This window comes from Vipera berus (assembly GCF_964194415.1).
Source record: "Vipera berus genome assembly, chromosome: 7".
NCBI classification, from domain to species: domain Eukaryota; kingdom Metazoa; phylum Chordata; class Lepidosauria; order Squamata; family Viperidae; genus Vipera; species Vipera berus.
The window spans coordinates 8,855,747-8,877,339 of NC_138209.1; the positions used below are offsets into that span (position 1 = coordinate 8,855,747).

The following is a 21,593-nucleotide window of genomic DNA, read 5'->3' on the forward strand; positions in this document are numbered from 1 at the left end:
TTTTAAATTCCCTTCAGCTTTTATATTTCTTAGACAACACACTTGGAAGCTCCCCTCCCCCACAATATTATTCTAAATTGTCCCCACCATCTGGAGATCTCAGATGCATTCAGTGTGGTATCGTTTCAGCTGGGAACTCCTAGAGAAATATACTCAGCTAAATAATTGAAATTAACCAATAGTTGAGGGTGGAGAACTTCAACCAATTGGCATTTATTGGTAATTGAAAATGGCAAGTCACTGAATGCTGTCCCTGGAGCAGTGTTTCTCAACCTTGGCAACTTTAAGATTTGTGGACTTCCAGAATTCCCCAGCCACCTGGCCTTAAAGCATCCAATATCCGTGGCTTTAAAAAATCAGCTTTTATCCTTTACTTCTCCAGAAAGAAGCAGATGCCTTTCTAGCTCTTTCCTTTCTCTACGTGCATTTGGTCCATGCATTTATTGAATTGCATTTGAGTGGATCTGCCTGGTTGCTTTCAAAATGTTATTTTGCATAGGCTGTCCAAATCTGAGGGTTCGGTTGATTTTTATTTATTTATTTATTTATTGAGCTTCAGTATTAACATTTGCCCTGGGAAGTCTCCAAAGTTTTCCTTCACCATGGTGCCAAATCAGTGTTGCAACAGCTTTGTGAGGCTGTGATTTAGGAAGACCCTGTGAGAAAAAAAACAGGCAAGCAAAATTGAATTGGAAGCCTTTCCTCTAACCAAGTTGAACAAAAACCTGGCTAGAAGTTGGTAATCGGGGGTCATATCAGACAATTTCTCTGGCTTGGAGAACAGATATTCCCAAACTTGTTTTAATCCACAGGTTCATTTATATCTGATTTTGTGGGAGGGAAATAGCAAAGTCTGGTCCCACCATATGGCACCTACTTCCAAAATCTTGTCAAGGAAACTGCAGGGATTAATCCAGGCAGATCCCGGGAATTGACACTGATTTGAAGGAAATCAATCAATCAATAAGCAAGCAAGCTAACAACCATCCCCAGAATAATTTAAGCAAGAAATTTACTGTTGTTTGTGTCCATTTGTTTCCACCCTTTAGGGTCTGTGGCAGTCATTACAAACCAGCATTTAAGAGCCATAGATCCTGATTCAGATGACCTGTCTATCAAATACATCATGAAGAAGGACCCAACCTGTGGATTGTTGCACCTGCATAAAAGAGATTCTTTGATCCAGATCTCCACTCAGGGACCAGCTATAAGCTTTACCCAGGCAGAAATAAACAAAGGTGGGGTGTTACCTGTTCTAATAGATGAAATTCTGGTATTTATTTCTAAGCTGAATTGCATAATACAACAGGCTACAGCGTCTTCTCAGGTTTTGGGACTTATTGTTGTTGTTAGTTGCGAAGTCGTGTCCGACCCATCGCGACCCTATGGACAATGTTCCTCCAGGCCTTCCTGTCCTCTACCATCTTCTGGAGTCCATCTAAGCTCACGCCTACTGCTTCAATGACTCCATCCAGCCACCTCATTCTCTGTCGTCCACTTCTTCTATTGCCCTCAATCTTTCCCAGCATTAGGCTCTTCTCCAGTGAGTCCTTCCTTCTCATTAGGTGGCCAAAGTATTTGAGTTTTAGCTTCAGGATCTGGCCTTCTAAAGAGCAGTCAGGGTTGATCTCCTCTAGGACTGACCGGTTTGATCGCCTTGCAGTCCAAGGGACTCGCAGGAGTCTTCTCCAGCACCATAGTTCAAAGGCTTCAATTCTTTGGCGCTCAGCCTTTCTTATGGTCCAGCTTTCACTGCCATACATTGCAACTGGGAAGACCATAGCCTTGACTATACGCACTTTTGTTGACAGGGTGATGTCTCTGCTTTTTAGTGTACTGTCTAGATTTGTCATGGCTTTCCTCCCCAGGAGCAAGCGTCTTTTAATTTCTTGGCTACAGTCCCCATCTGCAGTGATCTTGGAGCCCAGGAAAATAAAATCTGTCACTACCTCCATTTCTTCCCCATCTATTTGCCAGGAATTGAGAGGGCCAGATGCCATGATCTTGGTTTTCTTAATGTTTAGTTTCAACCCAACTTTTGCACTCTCCTTCTTCACCCGCAATAAGAGGCTCTTTAGTTCTTCTTCACTTTCTGCCATTAGAGTGGTATCATCTGCATATCTTAGGTTGTTGATGTTTCTTCCGGCAATCTTAATTCCAACTTTTGATTCATCTAGCCCTGCCTTTCTCATGATGTGCTCTGCATATAAGTTAAATAGGCAAGGCGACAGTATACAGCCTTGCCGGACTCCTTTCCCAATTTTGAACCAATCAGTGGTTCCGTGTCCAGTTCTCACTGTTGCTTCTTGGCCCGCATATAGATTTCTCAAGAGACAAATAAGATGGTCTGGTATGCCCATCTCTTTAAGGACTTGCCACAGTTTGTTATGATCCACACAATCAAAGGCTTTAGCATAGTCAATGAAGCAGAAGTAGATGTTTTTCTGGAACTCTCTAGCTTTCTCCATGATCCAGCGTATGTTAGCAATTTGATCTCTAGGGACTTATACTTTGGCACAAACATGACATGATCTGTTTTAAAAGGGTTTTGATTCTTGTACTTCTATAAACAAAGCAAAAAAAAGAACAAAGATGATCAGGGGACTGGAGGCTAAAACATATGAAGAACGATTGCTGGAATTGGGTATGTCTAGTTTAATGAAGAGAAGGACGAGGGGTGACATGACAGTAGTGTTCCAATGTCTCAGGGGCTGCCCCAAAGAAGAGGGAGTGAAGCTGTTCTCCAAAGCCCCTGAAGGCAGGACAAGAAGCAATGGATGGAAACGAAGCAACCCAGAACTAAGGAGAAATTTCCTGACAGTTAGAACACTTAACTAGTGGAACAGCTTGCCTCCAGAGCTGTGGGTGCTCCAACATTGAAGGCTTTTGAGAAGAGATTGGACAGCTTTTTGCCCAAAATGGTATAGAGGCTTGAGTACTCTCCTGCTTGAGTAAGGGGCTAGACTAGAAGACCTCCAAGGTCCCTTCTATCTCTGTTATTCTGATTCTGACTAGAGGGAACCATAAAACTGTGACTAAACATGCAGTAGCCCTCAAGTTACAGCCACAAATGGGACCGGAATTTCTGTTGCTAGGCAAATGAGTTGTGCCCAAATTTACAACACTTTTTTTTTGCTATGTCAAGTGAATCATTGCAAAATGAATCGCCGTTGTTGTTAAATGAATTACAGTCATGGGGATGCTGCAACGGTTGTAAGTCTGAGGCCGTAAAACTTTTTCACTGCTGTTGGAACTTGGAACAGTCACTTAACGAATGGTTGTAAGTTGAGGACTATTCAACTTTCATGGAATTCTTTGTGGCCTCAGAAACATTTTTTTTTTGCCTGTTTTGCAGGGAGGAGAAATTAATCAGGGGCAAGTTGTATGAGTTATTGTGAATAGGTTGCGTGCAAATAAAGTGTTGCCTTTTAAAAATCCAAGGTTGCTGATGAATGCTACAACCCGGGGGTCTTCAAATTTGGCCCTTTTATGACTTGTGGACTTCTACTCCCAGAATCCCTCAACCAGCGTGTCTGACTGTGGAATTCAGGGAGTTGAAATCCACAAGTCATAAAAGGGCCAGGTTTGAAGACACCCCCGATCCAAAAGATATGCAAGATGAGTTTGCTTGCAGGAATATTCGTGACATATCAAAAATCTGCTGGAATCTCCGTCCAGGGAGATAAGCAGGAATCTCAAAACTGGCCCAGTTTGAGTTTCACTCAAATGTCCCCTCTTTGTTGATCGCTACTGTGATGTTTGGCCATTTAATGACAACAGTCCATGGGACAAAGAAGGAATAGGCTTAATTATCTACAAAATGGGAGTGTGTTAAATAGCCAGTACATATTTAGAAGGAGGGCGAAGAAGCTTCGTTCTCCAAGCTTGGGGACTGGTTTCCGAAAGTTTGGTTACCAGGCGAGGTAACCTCTTCAGCGGAGGTGAGGGGATGTCAGCGTTCTTCTGTTTATAAGGGCGTCCGGTGTGGGTATGTCGAGTGAGGGTCTTGTTATGTACTGGAATCTAATGATGCAAGCCATTGACCCTCGCCTTCTGTGGAGAAGCTAAGTAGGCATTTCCTGCCAAGCCGAGGCTAGCCCTCAGGGGCTAGCTTAACGGTCAGTCCCAGCAGTTTCGGCGGGAACATTTGTATTTGGGGCTTAACGGTCAGTCCCAACAGTTTCGGCGGGAACATTTGTATTTGGGGCTTAACGGTCAGTCCCAACAGTTTCGGCGGGAACATTTGTATTTGGGGCTTAACAGTCAGTTCCAACAGTTTCGGCGGGAACATTTGATTTTGGGGCTTAACGGTCAGTCCCAACAGTTTCGGCGGGAACATTTGCATTTGGGGTGGGAGAATTCAGGCAGGTAATTGGAGGAACACCTGAGGGCTTAAGTTGTATAAGTACCGGCCATTACCTGTAGCTGACCGGTTGTTTTCTCAAGACAATAAAGAGATGCTTTGACGCTGTGTCGCTCCTTGCCTATTGACTTAAGCCACTACGTAAAAGGGTCTTGCGATGGGTCATGTGTGAGTCATCAGTGAGAGTCTTGAGATGGGGAGGTTAGGGTTAGGGTTAGGTCAGGGCCATTGGGAGGTGAACTGGTGGGAGTCAGGGGGGGTTGCGTGGGTTGATGAGGGCTGGGCCCGTCTCTGGTTACTTGTATGGTTGATTTGGTTTCTGAGGGGTGTGTAGCCCCCCCACCAAGAGTTCATCTCCCAGTGACTCTGACCCATCACAAGCCTCTCACTAATGACTCACACCTGACCCGTCACAAGACCCATCCCAACACTTGACACACCCACACCTGAAGCCCTTATAAACAAAAGAACACTGACACTCCCTAAACTCCGCTGAAGAGGTTACCTAGCCTGGTAAGGAAACGTTTGGTAACCAACCCACAAGCTCGGAGAACAAACCTTCACCCTCATCCTGCACCCGAGCAACAAATATTCGCCACTGTTGCAAACGTATTTAGAAGGATAGGCTCAAAAGGGTCCAACTAAGCGCCATAGACCAGGGGTCTCCAACTACGGTAACTTTAAGACTTGTGGACTCCAACTCTCAGAATTCCTCAGCCAGCTTGGCTGGCTGAGGAATTCTGGGAGTTGGAGTCCACAAGTCTTAAAGCTGCCAAGGTTGAGGACCCCTGCCATAGACCATCAGTCAACGTCCACCTATGAGTTTTATCACCTCAGACAGAGACCCTGATTACATACTTCAGAAAAACAACAGTTAACGCAAGATAGCTGGCGATTGTCCTATGTCAAGGGTGTCAAACTGGCGGCCCCGCGGGCCAGATGTGTCACGCGCAGGCTGTACCCACCCCGGCTCCGCAAAGGCAAAAAGCGTCATGTTACATCACCATACGTCACGTGACGCGATCGAGTTTGACACCCGTGTTCTGAGTGTTTCTTCTGTTCTTCCTTCTGATTTCCTACCACAGGACAAGTAGAATACAGCCATGGGGAAGGAGAACCAGCTGGGACCTTCATTTTTGTTTTTGATGTGGCAGATGGAGAGGGAAACAAAATGACAGACTTGGCATTTTCCATTAACGTAACAGGTAAGGCAACGGTCTAAACAGCGCTTTCTTTAGCAAGACAGAAGATGGCTTTAATTAGCTAGAATCAAGGAAATTCTGGAAAAAGACGGCAGCTGTGAAGTAGGATGGTTAGAATCAATTATGAAGACAATTTAAGGGCTGCACATGGTTAGCGCTGGAATAATAGAGGCTGGAAATTGTCGAGAACCTTAGCTTCTGCATCCTGAGTGGTACAGGTTGATATTCCAATGAACAATTCTTTCTTCATCCCAATATAATTTGTCATAGAAGTCCACTGGTTAGGTTTATATTTCAGAGGAATGTCCTCTGAGATGTTAAATGAGGAATAAACAAAAACCCACCCTTGTCCTGGCTTTCCTGAAAAATCAATCCCATTTGGAAACTATGTTACTCGAAAATTAGAGCTTAATTAACTGGTTAAATTAATCATCTACAAATCGATTCTCTAGCTAAAAATGTGCCCCAATTATTTGTTTGAAAAATGCTTTTAATACAAGCACTGCTACACAATTACATTTGCTCACTTTATTATTTTTCACTTGAAAAAGTCTGTTTAAATCGTGCTTGTATTAGCATTGTAGCAGCAGGGAGAAACTGTTTCCCCCCCCCCCCCCCGTGGTCAGGACTCTCCTGTCATTGGCATTGGTTAAAAATGCAACATTGGACAGTCAAGAGTACTTAAAATAAACCAGGTTTAATAAATGTTTGCCTGGGGACCCCAAAGGTGCTTTTCAAAAGTCAACAGGACTTTGGGTTTGTTTTTTTTCCTTGAAGACATTTTCCTTCACATTCAAGAAGCATCTTCAATTCCTCTTCAGAATTGAAGAAGCTTCTTGAATGAGAAGCGAAACGTCTTCAAGGAAAAACAAAGAAAGTCCAGTTGCTTTTTGAAAAACCACTTTTGGGACAACCATGCCTTGGATGACTGGGAATCTCCATAGAAGGGTTGCTTAGGGAGGCCTTTGATAATTTATTTATTTATTTATTTATTTGATTTATATACCGCCCTTCTCCCGAAGGACTCAGGGCGGTGTACAGGGCAATAAAAATAAGAATACAGGATACAAGATTTAAAGTTAAATGATTGTGCCCAATGTAGTAAGTTAGTTAAAAATAATGTTAAAACCCCAAACCCATCAGACCAGGCCGGCTTGTTCGAATACATAAGTTTTTAGATCACGCCGGAAGGAGCGAAGGTCGGGGGCCATCCGAAGTTCAGCCGGTAAGCGGTTCCAAAGGACTGGTGTGCCCACCGAGAATGCTCTCCCCCTGGGGGTCACCAGCCGACATTCTCTGACCGGTGGTACCCTGAGGAGGCCCTCTCTGTGGGAGCGTACAGGACGGAGGGAAGTTGACGCCGGCAGTAGGTGCTCCCGTAGGTAATCCGGACCCATGCCATGTAGGGCTTTGTATGTCATCACCAGCACCTTGAATCTCACCCGGAAGGCAACTGGAAGCCAATGCAGCTCACGGAGCAGAGGTGTAACATGGGAGTATCCGGAGACCCCCAAAAGAACTCACGCGGCTGCATTCTGTACCAGCTGATGTTGTCTCCTTACGTGTTCCCTCTCTCCTTCACAAGTCAGCTTAGTGGAATAATTGTATGTGTTGGAAGAGCTGGCTTGAGAGAAGGTAAAATGGAAATGTATTGTTGATGTTGAAGTTAACAAACTAAGCAAGGTCCCAATGAAAGTCAGAATCCAAAGTTAAAACATTCTGTTGTTGAACCTCAGCTCTTGCATCCTCAACTGACCCTTGACGGTGGGTAGAGAGATGGAAGGTCCTAAAATTTGTCGACTAAAGTCTCTGCAGTCAAGCAGCAGATAGCCCAGTTTAGAATGACCGAATAAAATAGTTAGAAAAAAACCAAGGAGAAACAGAAAAGAAAGGACATTTCTTATTGGTAGTCCTTGAGGGACAAATGTAATGGAGTCTGACCGTCACGGTTGTAGGTTGTGATGGTCATAAATTGGGTCATCCACACGAGTGACCCGTTAGAGCGGGGGTGTCAAACTCAATTTCATTGAGGGCCGCATCAGCATTGCGGTTACCCTCAGGGGGCCGGGTGGGTATGGCCAGGGTGGGCGTGGCCTACTGGGTGGGCGTGGCTGGAGTGCGTATGGCCTACTGGGTGGGCGTGGCCAGCTCTACATCGTTCGCATCAAGGGTGCCTATGGGGGCCTGGGCAGGAGTGGGACAGATCTGAGGGTCTCTGGCGGAAGGAGGATCTCTGGGCCAGGGCCAAGGCAGTGGGGGCCGTTCCCTCACTGTTTCCAGGATGGCTTTGCGGGCCACATGAAACCACTTCGCGGGCCGGATCTGGCCCCCGGGCCTTGTGTTTGACATGTCTGCGTTAGAGGGAGTCAAACCATTCTCCAAAGCACCTGAAGGCAGGACAAGAAGCAACGGATGGAAACTAACCAAGGAGAGAAGCAACCTAGAACTAAGGAGAAATTTCCTGACAGTGAAAAAAATTAACCAGTGGAACAACCTGCCTCCAGAAGCGGTGAATGCTCCAACACTGGAAGTTTTTAAGAAGAGACTGAACAACCATTTGTCTGAAATGGTATAAAGGTTTCCTGCCTGAGCAGGGGGTTGGACTAGATGATCTCCAAGGTCCCTTCCAACATTATCATCATCATCATCATTATTCAACCTTTTTGCAGTGGTTGTTAAGCAACCGCTGCAGTCATCAAGCAGTGCCTGCAGTCATTAAGCAAACAGTATGGTCATTAAGTGAAGCAGTGATTCATTATGAGCCAGTTTTGCTGAAAACTGAAAGTAAATGTTGGGTTTTTTTTGGCAAAACTGTTGTAACACACGGTCATATGACTGCAGGACACTGCAAACGGCCATTAAGTACAAGCCAGTTGCTGAGCAGCTGAAGTGCAGTCACATGACCATGGGGGGGGAAGGGGAAACATCCATTGGAATTGCAAATCCAGATTTTAAGTTCCCCCAGGGACATCTGTTATAACTTCAATTTTCAGTTGTAACTCGAGGACTGACCTGTATTCCTGTGGTCGTCAGTGTTACAAATGTATGGCAAGGCGGCAGTTAGACACGATGTACGATGATCATTGACGCATCTTAAGAGGGATGTTATGGAGCTGGGAATGGTCAAAAGAGGACAATCAAATGATAAAGGGACTAGAATGGCTCCCTTATAAGAAGTGATTACATCAGTTGGGGCTCTTTGATTTAAAAAAAATGGATGAGGAAAGGCATGAGCTATACAACTAATAAAGGAGAATATTTGTAGCTCAGGGTAATGAAACGTCTGCAAGAAAACAAGCAAGCTCAGAGAGCACGAAGGACACCTCATATACAACGTAAGTATAACATAAATAACATGGGGAGAGTGAGATTTTCTTTCCTTAGTTAGAACTCGAGGCTAGTTGTTGAAACTAAATGTATAGAGATTCAATACCAATAGAAGGGAACACTTTTTCATGCAGTGCTTAGTTAATCTATGAAATTCACTGCAGTAGGAGCAGTAGCCAAGTGGACGGTTTTAAAAAGTTGTGCGAGGTCTACAGAGGGTTGGGCCATCAGTGGCTAGCAAAAGAAGAACGGGTGAGTCTCTTCTCCAAAGCCCCTGAAGGCAGGACAAGAAGCAGTGGATGCAAACTAATCAAGGAGACAACCAACCTAGAAATAACGAGAAATTTCCTGACAATTAGAACAACGAACCAGTGGAACAACCTGCCTCCAGAAGTTGTGGGTGCTTCAACACTGGAGGTTTTCAGGAAGAGATCGGACCACCATTTGTCTGAAATGGCATAGGGCCGTGGTGGCGAACCTATGGCACGTGTGCCACAGGTGGCACGCAGAGCCCTCTCTGTGGGCATGCAGGTTGTTGCCCCAGTCCTAGGCCCTCAGCTGGGTTTTAGAAAATCTTTTCGCTTTAGGCTTCTGCCGCCATGTGCAAAAAAAAAAAAGGTTCAATCAATCAATGAATTTCAACTCGCGGGGAAAAAAAAGATCTCGCAAAGTTGGAATTAATGGATTGAACTTTTTAGTCCCACCCAGTCTGCCGTTACCACCGCAGCCACGCCCACCCAGTGGGCCACACCCACCCAATGGGCCACGCCCATTCGGCACCCGATGATACATAAGTGGGTTTTGGGTTGCAGTTCGGGCACTCGGTCTCTAAAAGGTTCGCCATCACTGGCATAGCGTCTCCCTTTCAGCTCTGTTTTTCTGTTATTTATTTATTTATTTTAATTCCATTTATATCCCGCCCTTCTCCGAAGACTCAGGGCGGCTTACAAGCTTAGCAGTAGCCTTCATTCTATGTATATGCCTGCTTATTAGGGCTTTCACACACACCCCAAGCGGCATTATTACAAAGTCAGCTTAATTGCCCCCAACAATCTGGGTCCTCATTTTACCTACCTCGGAAGGATATGCATAGTACTTCCTGAATTGTAGACAGAAAATACTGAAATTGGTTTTGATCCTCTAGTTGGCGCTTGTGAACTTCCTAAATCCATCCACTTGTTCACCATGTGACAAAGAAGATGGATCTATTCTACGATCTGTTTCCTCTTATTTTCCCTTCTCCCAGGGGATGGATTGCCTCTGTCCATCACTGTCAACGCTGGGCTAACCCTGGACGAAAACTCTGTGAAAACAATCACCACTTTGGAGTTGTCAGCCCAGAAGCAGGGTGAAGAATCCAGCAATCTCCTCTACAGGATTATTAAACAGCCCCAGCTGGGACATTTGGAGCACACGGCACTACCAGGTTTGCAAATATTTACTAGTTTTTGGAGCAAAAAGTGAGAACAAAAGACTCCTGTTTTACGGAATTACAAGGGAATTGTGCTGATTTATTTAGCCATGGAAGTTAGGATGCCCGGAGTGTTTCCTTTAAAAGTCTTGACAGTATTAATAAATGAACAGATAAATATGGTTGCTGGACATATTTGAAAGCATCCCAGAGGTGTTGTGTTGCAAGGGCGAGTTTCTAAAAGTAAGTTGGAAGGTTTGGGGGAGGTAATTCTTTGAGCTGGAGGACGCGCTTGGAATCTTAGAGCACAAGGTGGATTCTCCTGCTACTGTTTTCTAGGCAGAAGGATTAGTTCCTTCCAACAAGCAGACCTTATCTCCCACAGCATCCACTACATCCATACAAGCGAGGCTGAAGAACATGCTGACATGTTCACTTTCACCGTTTCAGATGGCCCTCAGGAGGTCAGTGAAGTTCCATTGGTTTCCCCCAGAAATATTATTATTATTATTTTATTATTTATTGAACTTATATACCACCCTTCTCCCGTAGGACCCAGGGCGGTTCACAAGGCAATTAAAACAACATTACAACACAAAAAGTTAATAACAATTAAAATAGATTAAATTATCCTTGATTAAAAATCTAAAAACCCTATAACTCGGATTAAAAAACCCAATTACATACAATAAGTTAAAAATTAAAAACTCTCAGTCCTGGCTGGAAAGCTCAAAGAGCCAGGTCTTCAGGTCCCGGCGGAACGAACAAAAATCAGGGCCAGTCCTGAACTCTACGGGTAACTGGTTCCAAAGGGCAGGTGCACCCACAGAGAAGGCCCTCCCCCTGGGTGTTATCCGCTGGCAATCCTTTGCCGGCGGCACCCTGAGAAGGCCCTCCCTGTGGGAGCGCACAGGACGAAGGGAACTTGATGCCGGCAGCAGGTGTTCCCTCAGATATCCCGGACCCAAGCCATTTAGGGCTTTATAGGTCATCACCAGCACCTTGAATCTCACCCGGAGGGCAACCGGAAGCCAATGCAGCTCGCGGAGGAGAGGTGTTACATGGGAGTATCGGGAAGCCCCCATCACAACTCGCGCGGCTGCATTCTGCACCAGCTGAAGCCTCTGAGTGGTCCTCAAGGGCAGCCCCATGTAGAGAGCGTTGCAGTAGTCTAACCGGGAGGTCACGAGCGCATGAGTGCATGGTTATGTCCAACAAGAATAGCTTTGTGCATTCCTTTTTTTCCAATAGGTGACCCAGAATTTCGAAATCACCATTAATCCGGTTGATGATTCTTTGCCTGTGGTGCAAACTGCAGGCCTGACCGTGCCGGAAGGAGTAAGAAAGACCATCACAGAATTTGATCTCAAAGCCACCGATGCGGACACAGAGGTGAAGAAAGGAGTCCCTTTGGGGGGGTTCTTTTTTTTTAAGACTGTGAAGGAGTTTAGAAGGAAATTTTAGTTTCCATCGAACGGTATGTCCCTCTAGAACAGAGATGGGCAACTATGGGGCCTTTAATGCCTATGGACCTCAACCCCCAGGAAAATTACATGGAAGGTTGGGGCATCCTTGCATTATATAGCATTCCATCTTCCTACTTATTGGCAACAAGAAAAATCTGAGATACTTTGGGCTGACCCATAGTCACCTAAGCCACTTCCAAGGCTGAGGGTGGACCACAATCCATGCCACCCCAATGCTAACCACTGCACTGTGGCTGTCTTATTGTCTGTAATTTTGTTATTGTCATAAGCAGTGCTTTTTTTGTAAAAGAAAAAGGTGCCGGAACTCACACACGTCATACAACCCGCCTTGCCTACCCTACAAGGTTCCATCCCAAAAAAGGTGCCGGAACTCCATTCTGAGCGTTCTGTGACAAAAAAAAAGCCCTGGTCATAAGCCATCTTGAAAATTGGGATAAACAGAAAAATGCTGTCTGCGCTCATGAATAAATAAATACCGTATATACTTGAGTATAAGCCGAATTTTTCAGCCCACTTTTTGGGCTGAAAAGATCCACTTCGGCTTATACTCCAGTGAACAAAAAAAAAAGAACTGTCCCTTCGTTCGGGCCAGGCTGCTGAGAGAAGGGAGCGGCAGAGCCTTGCAGAGCTGGTAGAGGTGGCGGCAGTCCAGCGTTGTTTCTCCCCCTCGTGCGTGCGTGTGTGTGTCAGACCCACAGGAATGGCTGGTAGGGAAGCGGCATTCCGGCATTCCTCCCCTTCCTGTGTGTCGAGCCCACGGGGCTTGACACACAGAGAAACGCAAATGCCGGACTGCCGCCACCTTTACTAGCCATTCCTGCGGGTCTGACACACACACACACACACACACGCCGCCGGGCTCAGCTCCTCGGCAGGAGGGGCAGCCCCCGCCGCGCCCCCCTCCCCTCCCGGCCCGCAGCGCTGCCGCCACTTCCTCCGGGCAAGTTGGGGGGGCTTGCGGGGCGAAGGCACCGGCCGGGGGGCAGGCAGGGCGGGAGGGCGGCCGCGCAGCTCAGCGCCGCCCTGAAGCCACAGCCAGCCGCCGCCCGCGTCCCGGCGAAGAGAGCCTGCCCTGCGGAGCACGCTCGCTCGCTCGCCCGCTGCCTCGCCCGGGACCAGCGGCGCCGCCCCGAAGCCACAGCCAGCCGCCGCCCGCGTCCCGGCGGAGAGAGCCTGCCCTGCGGAGCACGCTCGCTCGCTCGCCCGCTGCCTCGCCCGGGACCAGCGGCGGCGCCCCGAAGCCACAGCCAGCCGCCGCCGCCCGCGTCCCGGCGGAGAGAGCCTGCCCTGCGGAGCACGCTCGCTCGCTCGCCCGCTGCCTCGCCCGGGACCAGCGGCACCGCCCCGAAGCCACAGCCAGCCGCCGCCGCCGCCCACGTCCCGGCGGAGAGAGCCTGCCCTGCGGAGCACGCTCGCTCGCTCGCCCGCTGCCTCGCCCGGGACCAGCGGCGCCGCCCCGAAGCCACAGCCAGCCACCGCCGCCCGCTGCCTCGCCCGGGCTTCGGGGCGGCACCGCTGGTCCCGGGCGAGGCAGCGGGCGAGCGAGCGAGCGTGCTCCGCAGGGCAGGCTCTCTCCGCCGGGACGCGGGCGGCGGCGGCTGGTTGTGGCTTCGGGGCGGCGCCGCTGGTCCCGGGCGAGGCAGCGGGCGAGCGAGCGAGCGTGCTCCGCAGGGCAGGCTCTCTCCGCTGGGACGTGGGCGGCGGCGGCTGGCTGTGGCTTCGGGGCGGCGCCGCTGGTCCCGGGCGAGGCAGCGGGTGAGCGAGCGAGCGCGCTCCGCAGGGCAGGCTCTCTCCGCCGGGACGCGGGCGGCGGCGGCTGGCTGTGGCTTCGGGGCGGCGCTGAGCTGCGCGGCCGCCCTCCCGCCCTGCCTGCTCCCCGGCCGGTGCCTTCGCCCCGCAAGCACCCCCCGACTTGCCCGGAGGAAGCGGCGGCAGCGGCGCTGCGGGCCGGGAGGGGAGGGGGGCGCGGCGGGGGCTGCCCCTCCTGCCGAGGAGCCGAGCCCGGCGGCGTGTGTGTGTGTGTGTGTGTGTGTGTGTCAGACCCGCAGGAATGGCTAGTAAAGGTGGCGGCAGTCCTGCATTTGCGTTTCTCTGTGGGCTCGACACACAGGAAGGGGGGAAATGCCGGAATGCCACTTCCCTACCAGCCATTCCCGTGGGTCTGACACACACACGCACGCACGAGGGGGAGAAACAACGCTGGACTGCCGCCACCTCTTCCAGCCCTGCAAGCAGAGGCTTGCAGGGCTGGCAGAGGTGGTGGCAGTCCAGCGTTGTTTCTCCCCCTCGTGCGTGTGTGTGTGTGTGTTTCAGACCCGCAGGAATGGCTAGTAAAGGTGGTGGCAGTCCGGCATTTGCGTTTCTCTGTGTGTCAAGCCCCGTGGGCCCGACACACAGGAAGGGGGGGAATGCCGCTTCCTTACCAGCCATTCCCGCAGGTCTGACACACGCACGCATGCATGAGGGGGGGAAACGCCGGACTGCCGCCACCTCTACCAGCCGTTCCCGCAGGTCTCACACACACACACAAACACACACACACACACACGCACGAGGAGGGAAACAACGCTTGACTGCCGCCTCCCTAGCAGACCTTCCCTGCGGGATGTGCTGCCAGGAAGCCTGGCAGCCTGATGAGCAGACCCTGCGAACCGCGGCCGAGCCAGCTCCGGGATGCTGCCAGAGTCAACGAGCGGCTCGTGGTGGCACAGAATATAGATAGGTATGTTGCTAAGAAGGGGCCAAGCTTATACTTATACTCGGCTTATACTCGAGTCAATAACTTTTTCCAGTTTTGGGGGGTAAAATTAGGGGTCTCGGCTTATACTCGAGTTGGCTTATACTCAAGTATATACGGTACTTTCTCCGTTGATCTAATATCCTGAGACATGCTACCTTTAGGCTAGGAGATTCTCTTTAGTTGGCAGAACTAATAGACCTTTCAGAGGTGGAACTTCCATGAAATTATCAAATTCTTATTTGGAGAGATCTGAGGCAATAACTGCACATTCCCAAATGCTGAGTTTCCTAAATCGCCTGTGCATGAAAAAAATTAAAGACTGGAGGCTACAGAGAACTGGATGTGGTGGGATCTAGGTTTGGGCTGCAGAGAGGCAACGACGGAAGTGATTCCATGACTTAGACAAGATGGTTGCTTGAGATGGGGTTGTTTTTTTTTTATCACGGGGAAAGGAAATGATGCGGCTCCTTCCTAGCTTGCATAGACTTTGCTCTCAGCTGGCTAGGAAGTGGTGTGAGTAACAGCTTGCCGACAATGACAAAAGCTATTTGAGCTCCAGGGGAGTTTGCAAGATTGGAACCGTCAGAAATGGGGAGCTGCAGGCTGGCATCAACCCTTGGGGTGACCCACGGTGTACGTTTCAGCCACTTTGAAGGCTTCGGACAGAGTGCTTTCCAGCCCGTGTAGAGGGCACGTCTTTTTCTGACTTTGCTTGTCAGAAGGTGATGTGATTCCTCGCCAGCCAGTGGATCGGGCAGCTGAGTCTGAGGACTCAGAGGAGGAGGAGGGGCCTGGAGTGACATCAGAATCAGAGGAAGGCTCTGAGGGGCTCCAAGACTTACAGCCTGGTCCCTCTACTCGCGCTCAGGCTGAGACCCAGCTGTGCTGGGAGCCTGAGTTGGACAGTGATGAAGAACACTTGGGACAAATCCAGGATGCACGAAAGCGCAGGCAAAAGAAGCGAGTAGGACAGAGGAATGCAATGGGGTGGCTCCAAAGGCAAAGGAGAAGGCATTAGGAAGCCACGCCTTGGCTGAATAATAAAAGGGAAGGTCTGGGAGATGCTGGTTGCCGAAGGCAACCGTTCGCGTTGTGGATTGAGTTTCTGTGGACTGTGTTTGTTTGCCTTGGACATTAACTCAGGTCTAGGAGAATAAAGAGAGGTTTCTCCTTGTGAGCATAACAAAGACTCACGTAGGCTGGGACAGAACAGAGGGGCGCAAAAGGGGACAGCATGACCCCGGAATGCTGCAACCGTCATGAATATGGGTGGGTTGCCAAGGTGTCCGAATTTTGATCACCTGACCGTGGGGAGGCTGCAACGGTCATCAGTGTGAAAAATGGTCATAAGTCACTTTTTTCAGTGCTGTTGTAACTTCGGTCACTAAACGAGGACTACCTGTATTTCCTGGCCCATCAAGAACCCTGAAGGAGAAGCTGAATGAAAGTGGGGTGGGAGCCAAAACGAACTTTAAAAATAGCTTCAAGCATTTGCTTTATTTGATTCTTGGCCAGGAATTACAAGTAGAATTACGGCTACATTCGAGCCCCAAATTTCTCTTGCTAAGTGAAACGTTTTTTAAGTGAGTTGAGTCCCATTTGACGACCTTCCTTGCCACAGTTGTTAAGTGAATCACCGCAGCTGTTAAATTGGTAACACGATTCACAGGAAGGGAATCTGGCTTCTCCGTTGACTTTGCTTGTCAGAAGGTCGCAAACGTGGTCATGTGACCCCAGGACACTGCCAAGGTCATAAAGATGAGTCAGTGGGCCAAGCGTTTGAACTTTGATCATGTGACCATGGGGGTGCTGCAATGGCCGCAATTGTGAGAAATGGTCATAAAGTCACTCTTTTCGGTGCTGTTGTAACTTCGAACAGTCACTAATTGAACTCTTGTAAGTTGAGGAGCACCTGTAGTTTGTTTTAACCCTCCCTTGATGGTCACATTTACATATTACGCTAAGCTAAAGGCTGGCCTATCCCATTAAGAGTTTAGCAGGATTGATAAGCTTTTGGCGCCTGCATCTTCCAGAACAAGTTTCTCCCTGACACTTCTTTAACAAGATTTATTGAGCAGGCAAGGATGCAGTTACGGCCATGCAATAAATTCAGCGACTGAATTATTACTCAGAATGAGACTGATACCTTGAAATATCTTAGGGCAGAAGTTCAGGGGCTGCCCCAAAGAAGAGGGAGTCAAGCTATTCTCCAAAGCACCTGAAGGCAGGACAAGAAGCAACGGATGGAAACTAATCAAGGAGACAAGCAACCTGGAACTAAGGAGAAACTTCCTGACAGTGAGAACAATTAACCAGTGGAACAACCTGCCTCCAGAAGTTGTGGGTGCTCCAACACTGGACGTTTTTAAGAAGAGACTGGACAGCCATTTGTTTGAAATGGTCTAGGGTTTCCTGCCTGAGCAGCGGGTTGGACTAGATGACCTCCAGTGTCCCTTCCAACTTCATTATTGTTATTTATTTCATTTCTTACAAATTGCTTGTAAGAGACGCTTAGAGCCGTCAATTTTACCAGACCATCTCCTGAATCTATATCAGTCTGTCAACCATCATCATGTAATGTGAACTCTCGTTTTCTCTTTGTTTCTCTCTTTGTTCTGTATGTAGGCCAAGTCTGTAACCTTTAGCATTGTGCAGCCCCCACGCCATGGCCAGCTTGAGCGCACCATTGACGGCCATCATTACCAACAGGCCCATGCCTTTTCCATGGAGGATGTCTTCCAGAACCGGATCAGTTACAGTCACGACGGAAGCAATTTTTTAGAAGACCGTTTTACTTTTACGGTGTCTGATGGAACCAATCCCTTTTTTGTGGTGGCAAAGGATGGGAAAGAGGTCAGTGGGGAAGCCAAGGCCCAAACGGACGTTCACACGATTTCTCACAGCTTGTGGCTGTTCAGATAGGAGGCCAAGAAATTCAATCTTAAGTCTTCTCTCTCTAACCCTGGTGTGCAGAAAACGGACAAGTCAATTAAGGCTTTTGTTCCTTGACATCGAACAGCAGTGGAAAAGAGACCAAGGAGAGGTCATAACCAGCTCTGGTTGTAAATTACTGTGGCTCGGTTGTTTTATATCTGTAAATATGTGATGTAATTTACTAATCTGGTTTCCCAGGAGAGAGGGTGTGCGTTCCAGAAGAATAAGAGGCAGCTCAGTTCAGATAGTTTGGGTAAGAGAAAGAGGGTGAAGACAACCCCTTCTTAATAGGTTTTCTGAGTATATCTTGTGTAGATGACAGAATGCTTTAGTTTGGCGACATCTGTTCTGTTCTATCCTATCCTATTTTCCCGCCTTTATTACATGTATAAATAACTCAACAAGGTGAACATAACTTATACTCAGTGGTGGGATTCAGCCGATTCACAACAGTTCGGCAGAACCGGTAGCTAATTTTTTTATTGCCCAGGCCCAGAATGGACTTACGGACATGGCATCCACACAGAGAACCGGTTGTTCACATATTTGAATCCCACCACTGCTTATACTCCTATTTCCCCCACAATAATCCTGTGAGGTGGGTTGGACTGAGAGAAAATGACTGGCCCAAAGTCACCCAGCCAGCTTTCATTCATTCATTCATTCATGCAGTCCTAAGTTTTGTGGGTAGTTGGTTCCATAGGGCAGGCGCACCCACAGAGAACGCCCTTCCCCTGGGAATGACCCGCCGGCATTCATTAACCGGCGGTACCCTGAGAAGGCCCTCCCTGTGGGGGTGCACAGGACGATGGGAAGATGATGCCGGCAGCAGGTGTTCCCTTAGATAGTCCGGACCCAAGCCATTTAGGGCTTTATAGGTCATTACCAGCACCTTGAATCTCACCCAGAGGGCAACCGGAAGCCAATGCAGCTCACGAAGAAGAGGTGTTACACGGGAGTATCGGGAAGCTCCCATCAAAACTTGCGCAGCTGAATTCTGCACTTCATGCCTATGGCAGGACTAGAACTCACCATCTCTTGGTTTCTAACCTGATGCCTTAACCACTAGATCAGGGGTAGGCAACCTCGGCTCTTTTATGACTCATGGACTTCAACTCCCAGAATTCCTGAGTCAGCAATTCTGGGAGTTGAAGTCCATGAGTCATAAAATAGTCGAGGTTGCCTACCCCTGCACTAGATCAAACTGACATTGTAGGGGAACTATTTGGAAGAATCGCCACACGTTTCTCTTGTGTTTGGGGCCTGTTAAAATTGCCCATAAGATCCATTTATTCTTTTAAGGAGCTGTCTGACATATTAAATAACTTAACGAGAGGTGAAAACCCATTTATAACCATGTACATTTTGAAATACTGTTTTGAGTGAGTTGATATAGGAACACAAAAGAACAGAAGGGCTTTTGATCCAGTATGGCAAATGTTCATGTTGCAGAAACAAATGGTCTGAATATATATATAAAATATATATATTTTTCAGGTTGTGACTGCTGTGCCCCAGTGGTTTAGAATAGAAATCCTCCCTGTGGATGATGGGCTTCCAAGAATTGTCACTAATTTGGGTCTTCAGTGGTTGGAATATATGAATGGCAAGGTGAGTTTTTACATCTGATTTGTTTCAAATTAGGCAACTCTGGAAGATGAAGGACCAGAAAGAAATGCCAATTTTGATTCTACCCAGCTGTGGATATTTCAGGCAGACTTTACTCATCTAAATCATGAATTGTTTTAATTATGGTTGTATCATTAAGGCACAATGGTGAGGTTTACATAATACATTCCATCATAAGCCATGATTTATTGATGAGTTGAATCAACTCCATCCTTCTATGAAATGAATGGAAAAATCATGCAGATTTTTGCTTTCAGCCATTCTGGAGGTGTTCTGGGTACCATAATTGGAACAAGCAAAAATAGAATACATTTTATTTGTTACATTATTTATATATCTGCCTGTTCTCCATGACGCTAGGCAGTCTATAAATGATATACATGTAGTCCTTAAAATATAACCATAACAGTCCTAATTCATCATGATCATAAAACAAGTTGGTCACATGACTAACCCGATTTTTACAAACTCTTCTTGCTTTGGTCATTAAGTGAACACCGTGGTCATTAAGCAAACTAATGGTTTGCTATGAGTGCAGTTTAAGTAAATGACGATCTTCAACTTAATGGTCATGAAACGCAGCTGCATCTGAAGTTCAGTCACATGACTGGGGAGAACTTATATATCAGAACTTATCATATATGGCTTTTGTTGTTTTATCTATATATAAAATAGAAAGAGAAATAGAAATGGGAAATTAAGGGAAAGGGGAAAAAGGAAGGGGGAAAGAAAATGTAAGGGGAAAATGAAAAAAAAAAGGCGTTGACTTCCGACTCTTTTTAGCACAATACAAGATAGAAACACTCCAGCCTCAACTTTTTGCTTTCACACATCAGTATATAACTAGCCATTTCTATAACGACAAATCTACCTAATTGACAAAACCAAAGTCAAAGTTTCGTATTTTTTTTTCATCACAAGCACAAAATCCAGAAGCGATGTCCAAATGAAAAACGTACTTGAGTATATTCTCCTCTTTGAATAAAATAATTTAACCATTTAACCATTGGCCAGCATTTTCTGAATATTTGACGTGCAAAGCCCAAAGGTTTTGCTTCTCATTGCTCTGGGGCAACAGCATAGCTAAATATTGCTGGCTACAACTGACTACAAAAAAGACCAAGAGAAGTTTTCCAAGCAAAAAGCTGAATGGTGTGTGTGTGTGTGTGTGCACCTTCTCTCATTGCTGCCAGCTGCTGTGATGAATGGAATAGACCTTGGCTGTTTGTTACATCAGCAGTTGTGGCTAAACTAAGCAATCCATCTTAAACTGTAAGGCTAAGGTTCCTAATAACGCCACTGCTCCTCCTCATCCGCTCTCGTTCCATAGGCTGCAGGCTGTGTGATGTCTTATTCCTTGCTAATAGCATTTGCATTCCTTAAGTGGGAAGCTCTGATGGATTAATTGCTGTGGTTAATCAAGTGGTGCTTCCATCACCACTGAAGCAGCAGAGAAATGGAAACAGATTTTAATTGCAAGCTGAGTAGGGGGCTCAAACACCCCGCACATATCAACAGTGGGAAGAGTGACAAATGGGGATGCAAGTGACTTTTACAGACTTTTGCACAGATTGCTTTTAGAAAGTCTGAAGTCTGCCTTGGGAACCACTGCTTCGGTATCTATCAGAAGGTTTCGCACTGTGGACCCAGATTTAAAAGACAGGCAATAGCACAACAGCAGAAGACCTGAAAAAGCTGAAGGAAACCAGGCTGAAGTAGTTGAGGTTCAAATCCAGCCTAGGCCAGGGAAGCTCATGGGTGGCATTGGCCCAGTTATCCTCTCGTAAGCCAACCTACCTCACCAGGCTGTTGGGAGGATACTATCAAGGATGAAACTTTGGCAGTTACGTGCCTCTGTGTTTCAATTTGCCTTTAGATGTGGGGGTGGGTGGGAAGGGAAGTGTTACTTTCAAGTGGGTTAGATGGAGAAACTAAACTTCTTCGATTTAGCTGCATACCCTGAGAGCCTGAAGCCTTGTCAAGGACACCAAAACAGGTGTGGATTTGAAGCAGATGGTTCCCATAACAAAGTGGACTTGTTGATATGGATTACGTAAGACGTTAGGGGTTTAGCTGGGAATACTATTGTTAAAGTCTATGAGTTGGTGTTGGAACCTCAGAGTTAAGTTTCACTTCGACATTACCATGCCGTGTATTCAATAAACAGTAAAATTTTCGGAAATGGAGTTTTATTTGGATTATCGATCTGGATGTTGACAGATACAATGAAAGATGTAAGCTACCTTGAGCTCATGAAGGAAAGGTGACATCTGACTCTTACAAATAATAAATAAACGAGAATAGCAAATGCCCCGAAAGATTTGAAAACAAGTAGTTTTCAATTTACGTCCCAGTGGTCACATGTTCAAAATGTGGTCGCTTGGCAACCAGCATGTATTCACAACAGTTGCAGTGTCCCAGTGTCATGTGATTGCCATTTGCGACCTTCCCATAAGCAAAGTCAATGAGGAATCTGGAATTTCTTTACCAACTGCACAAT

General features: G+C 47.3%; 1 protein-coding gene across 1 annotated transcript in view; it reads left to right on the forward strand.

The window, feature by feature from the left end:
• Positions 1 to 21,593, forward strand: part of FRAS1 (Fraser extracellular matrix complex subunit 1) — a gene marked incomplete at its 5' end in the record, with an annotated part of 282,197 nt that overhangs the window by 187,214 nt on the left and 73,390 nt on the right. The window contains 7 exons of the mRNA XM_081333331.1: positions 1,050 to 1,238; positions 5,449 to 5,568; positions 10,139 to 10,318; positions 10,643 to 10,767; positions 11,555 to 11,695; positions 17,156 to 17,383; positions 18,962 to 19,075. Of these exons, the coding sequence (XP_081189457.1) occupies positions 1,050 to 1,238; positions 5,449 to 5,568; positions 10,139 to 10,318; positions 10,643 to 10,767; positions 11,555 to 11,695; positions 17,156 to 17,383; positions 18,962 to 19,075 (1,097 nt within the window). The remainder of the gene's footprint in view (positions 1 to 1,049; positions 1,239 to 5,448; positions 5,569 to 10,138; positions 10,319 to 10,642; positions 10,768 to 11,554; positions 11,696 to 17,155; positions 17,384 to 18,961; positions 19,076 to 21,593) is intronic.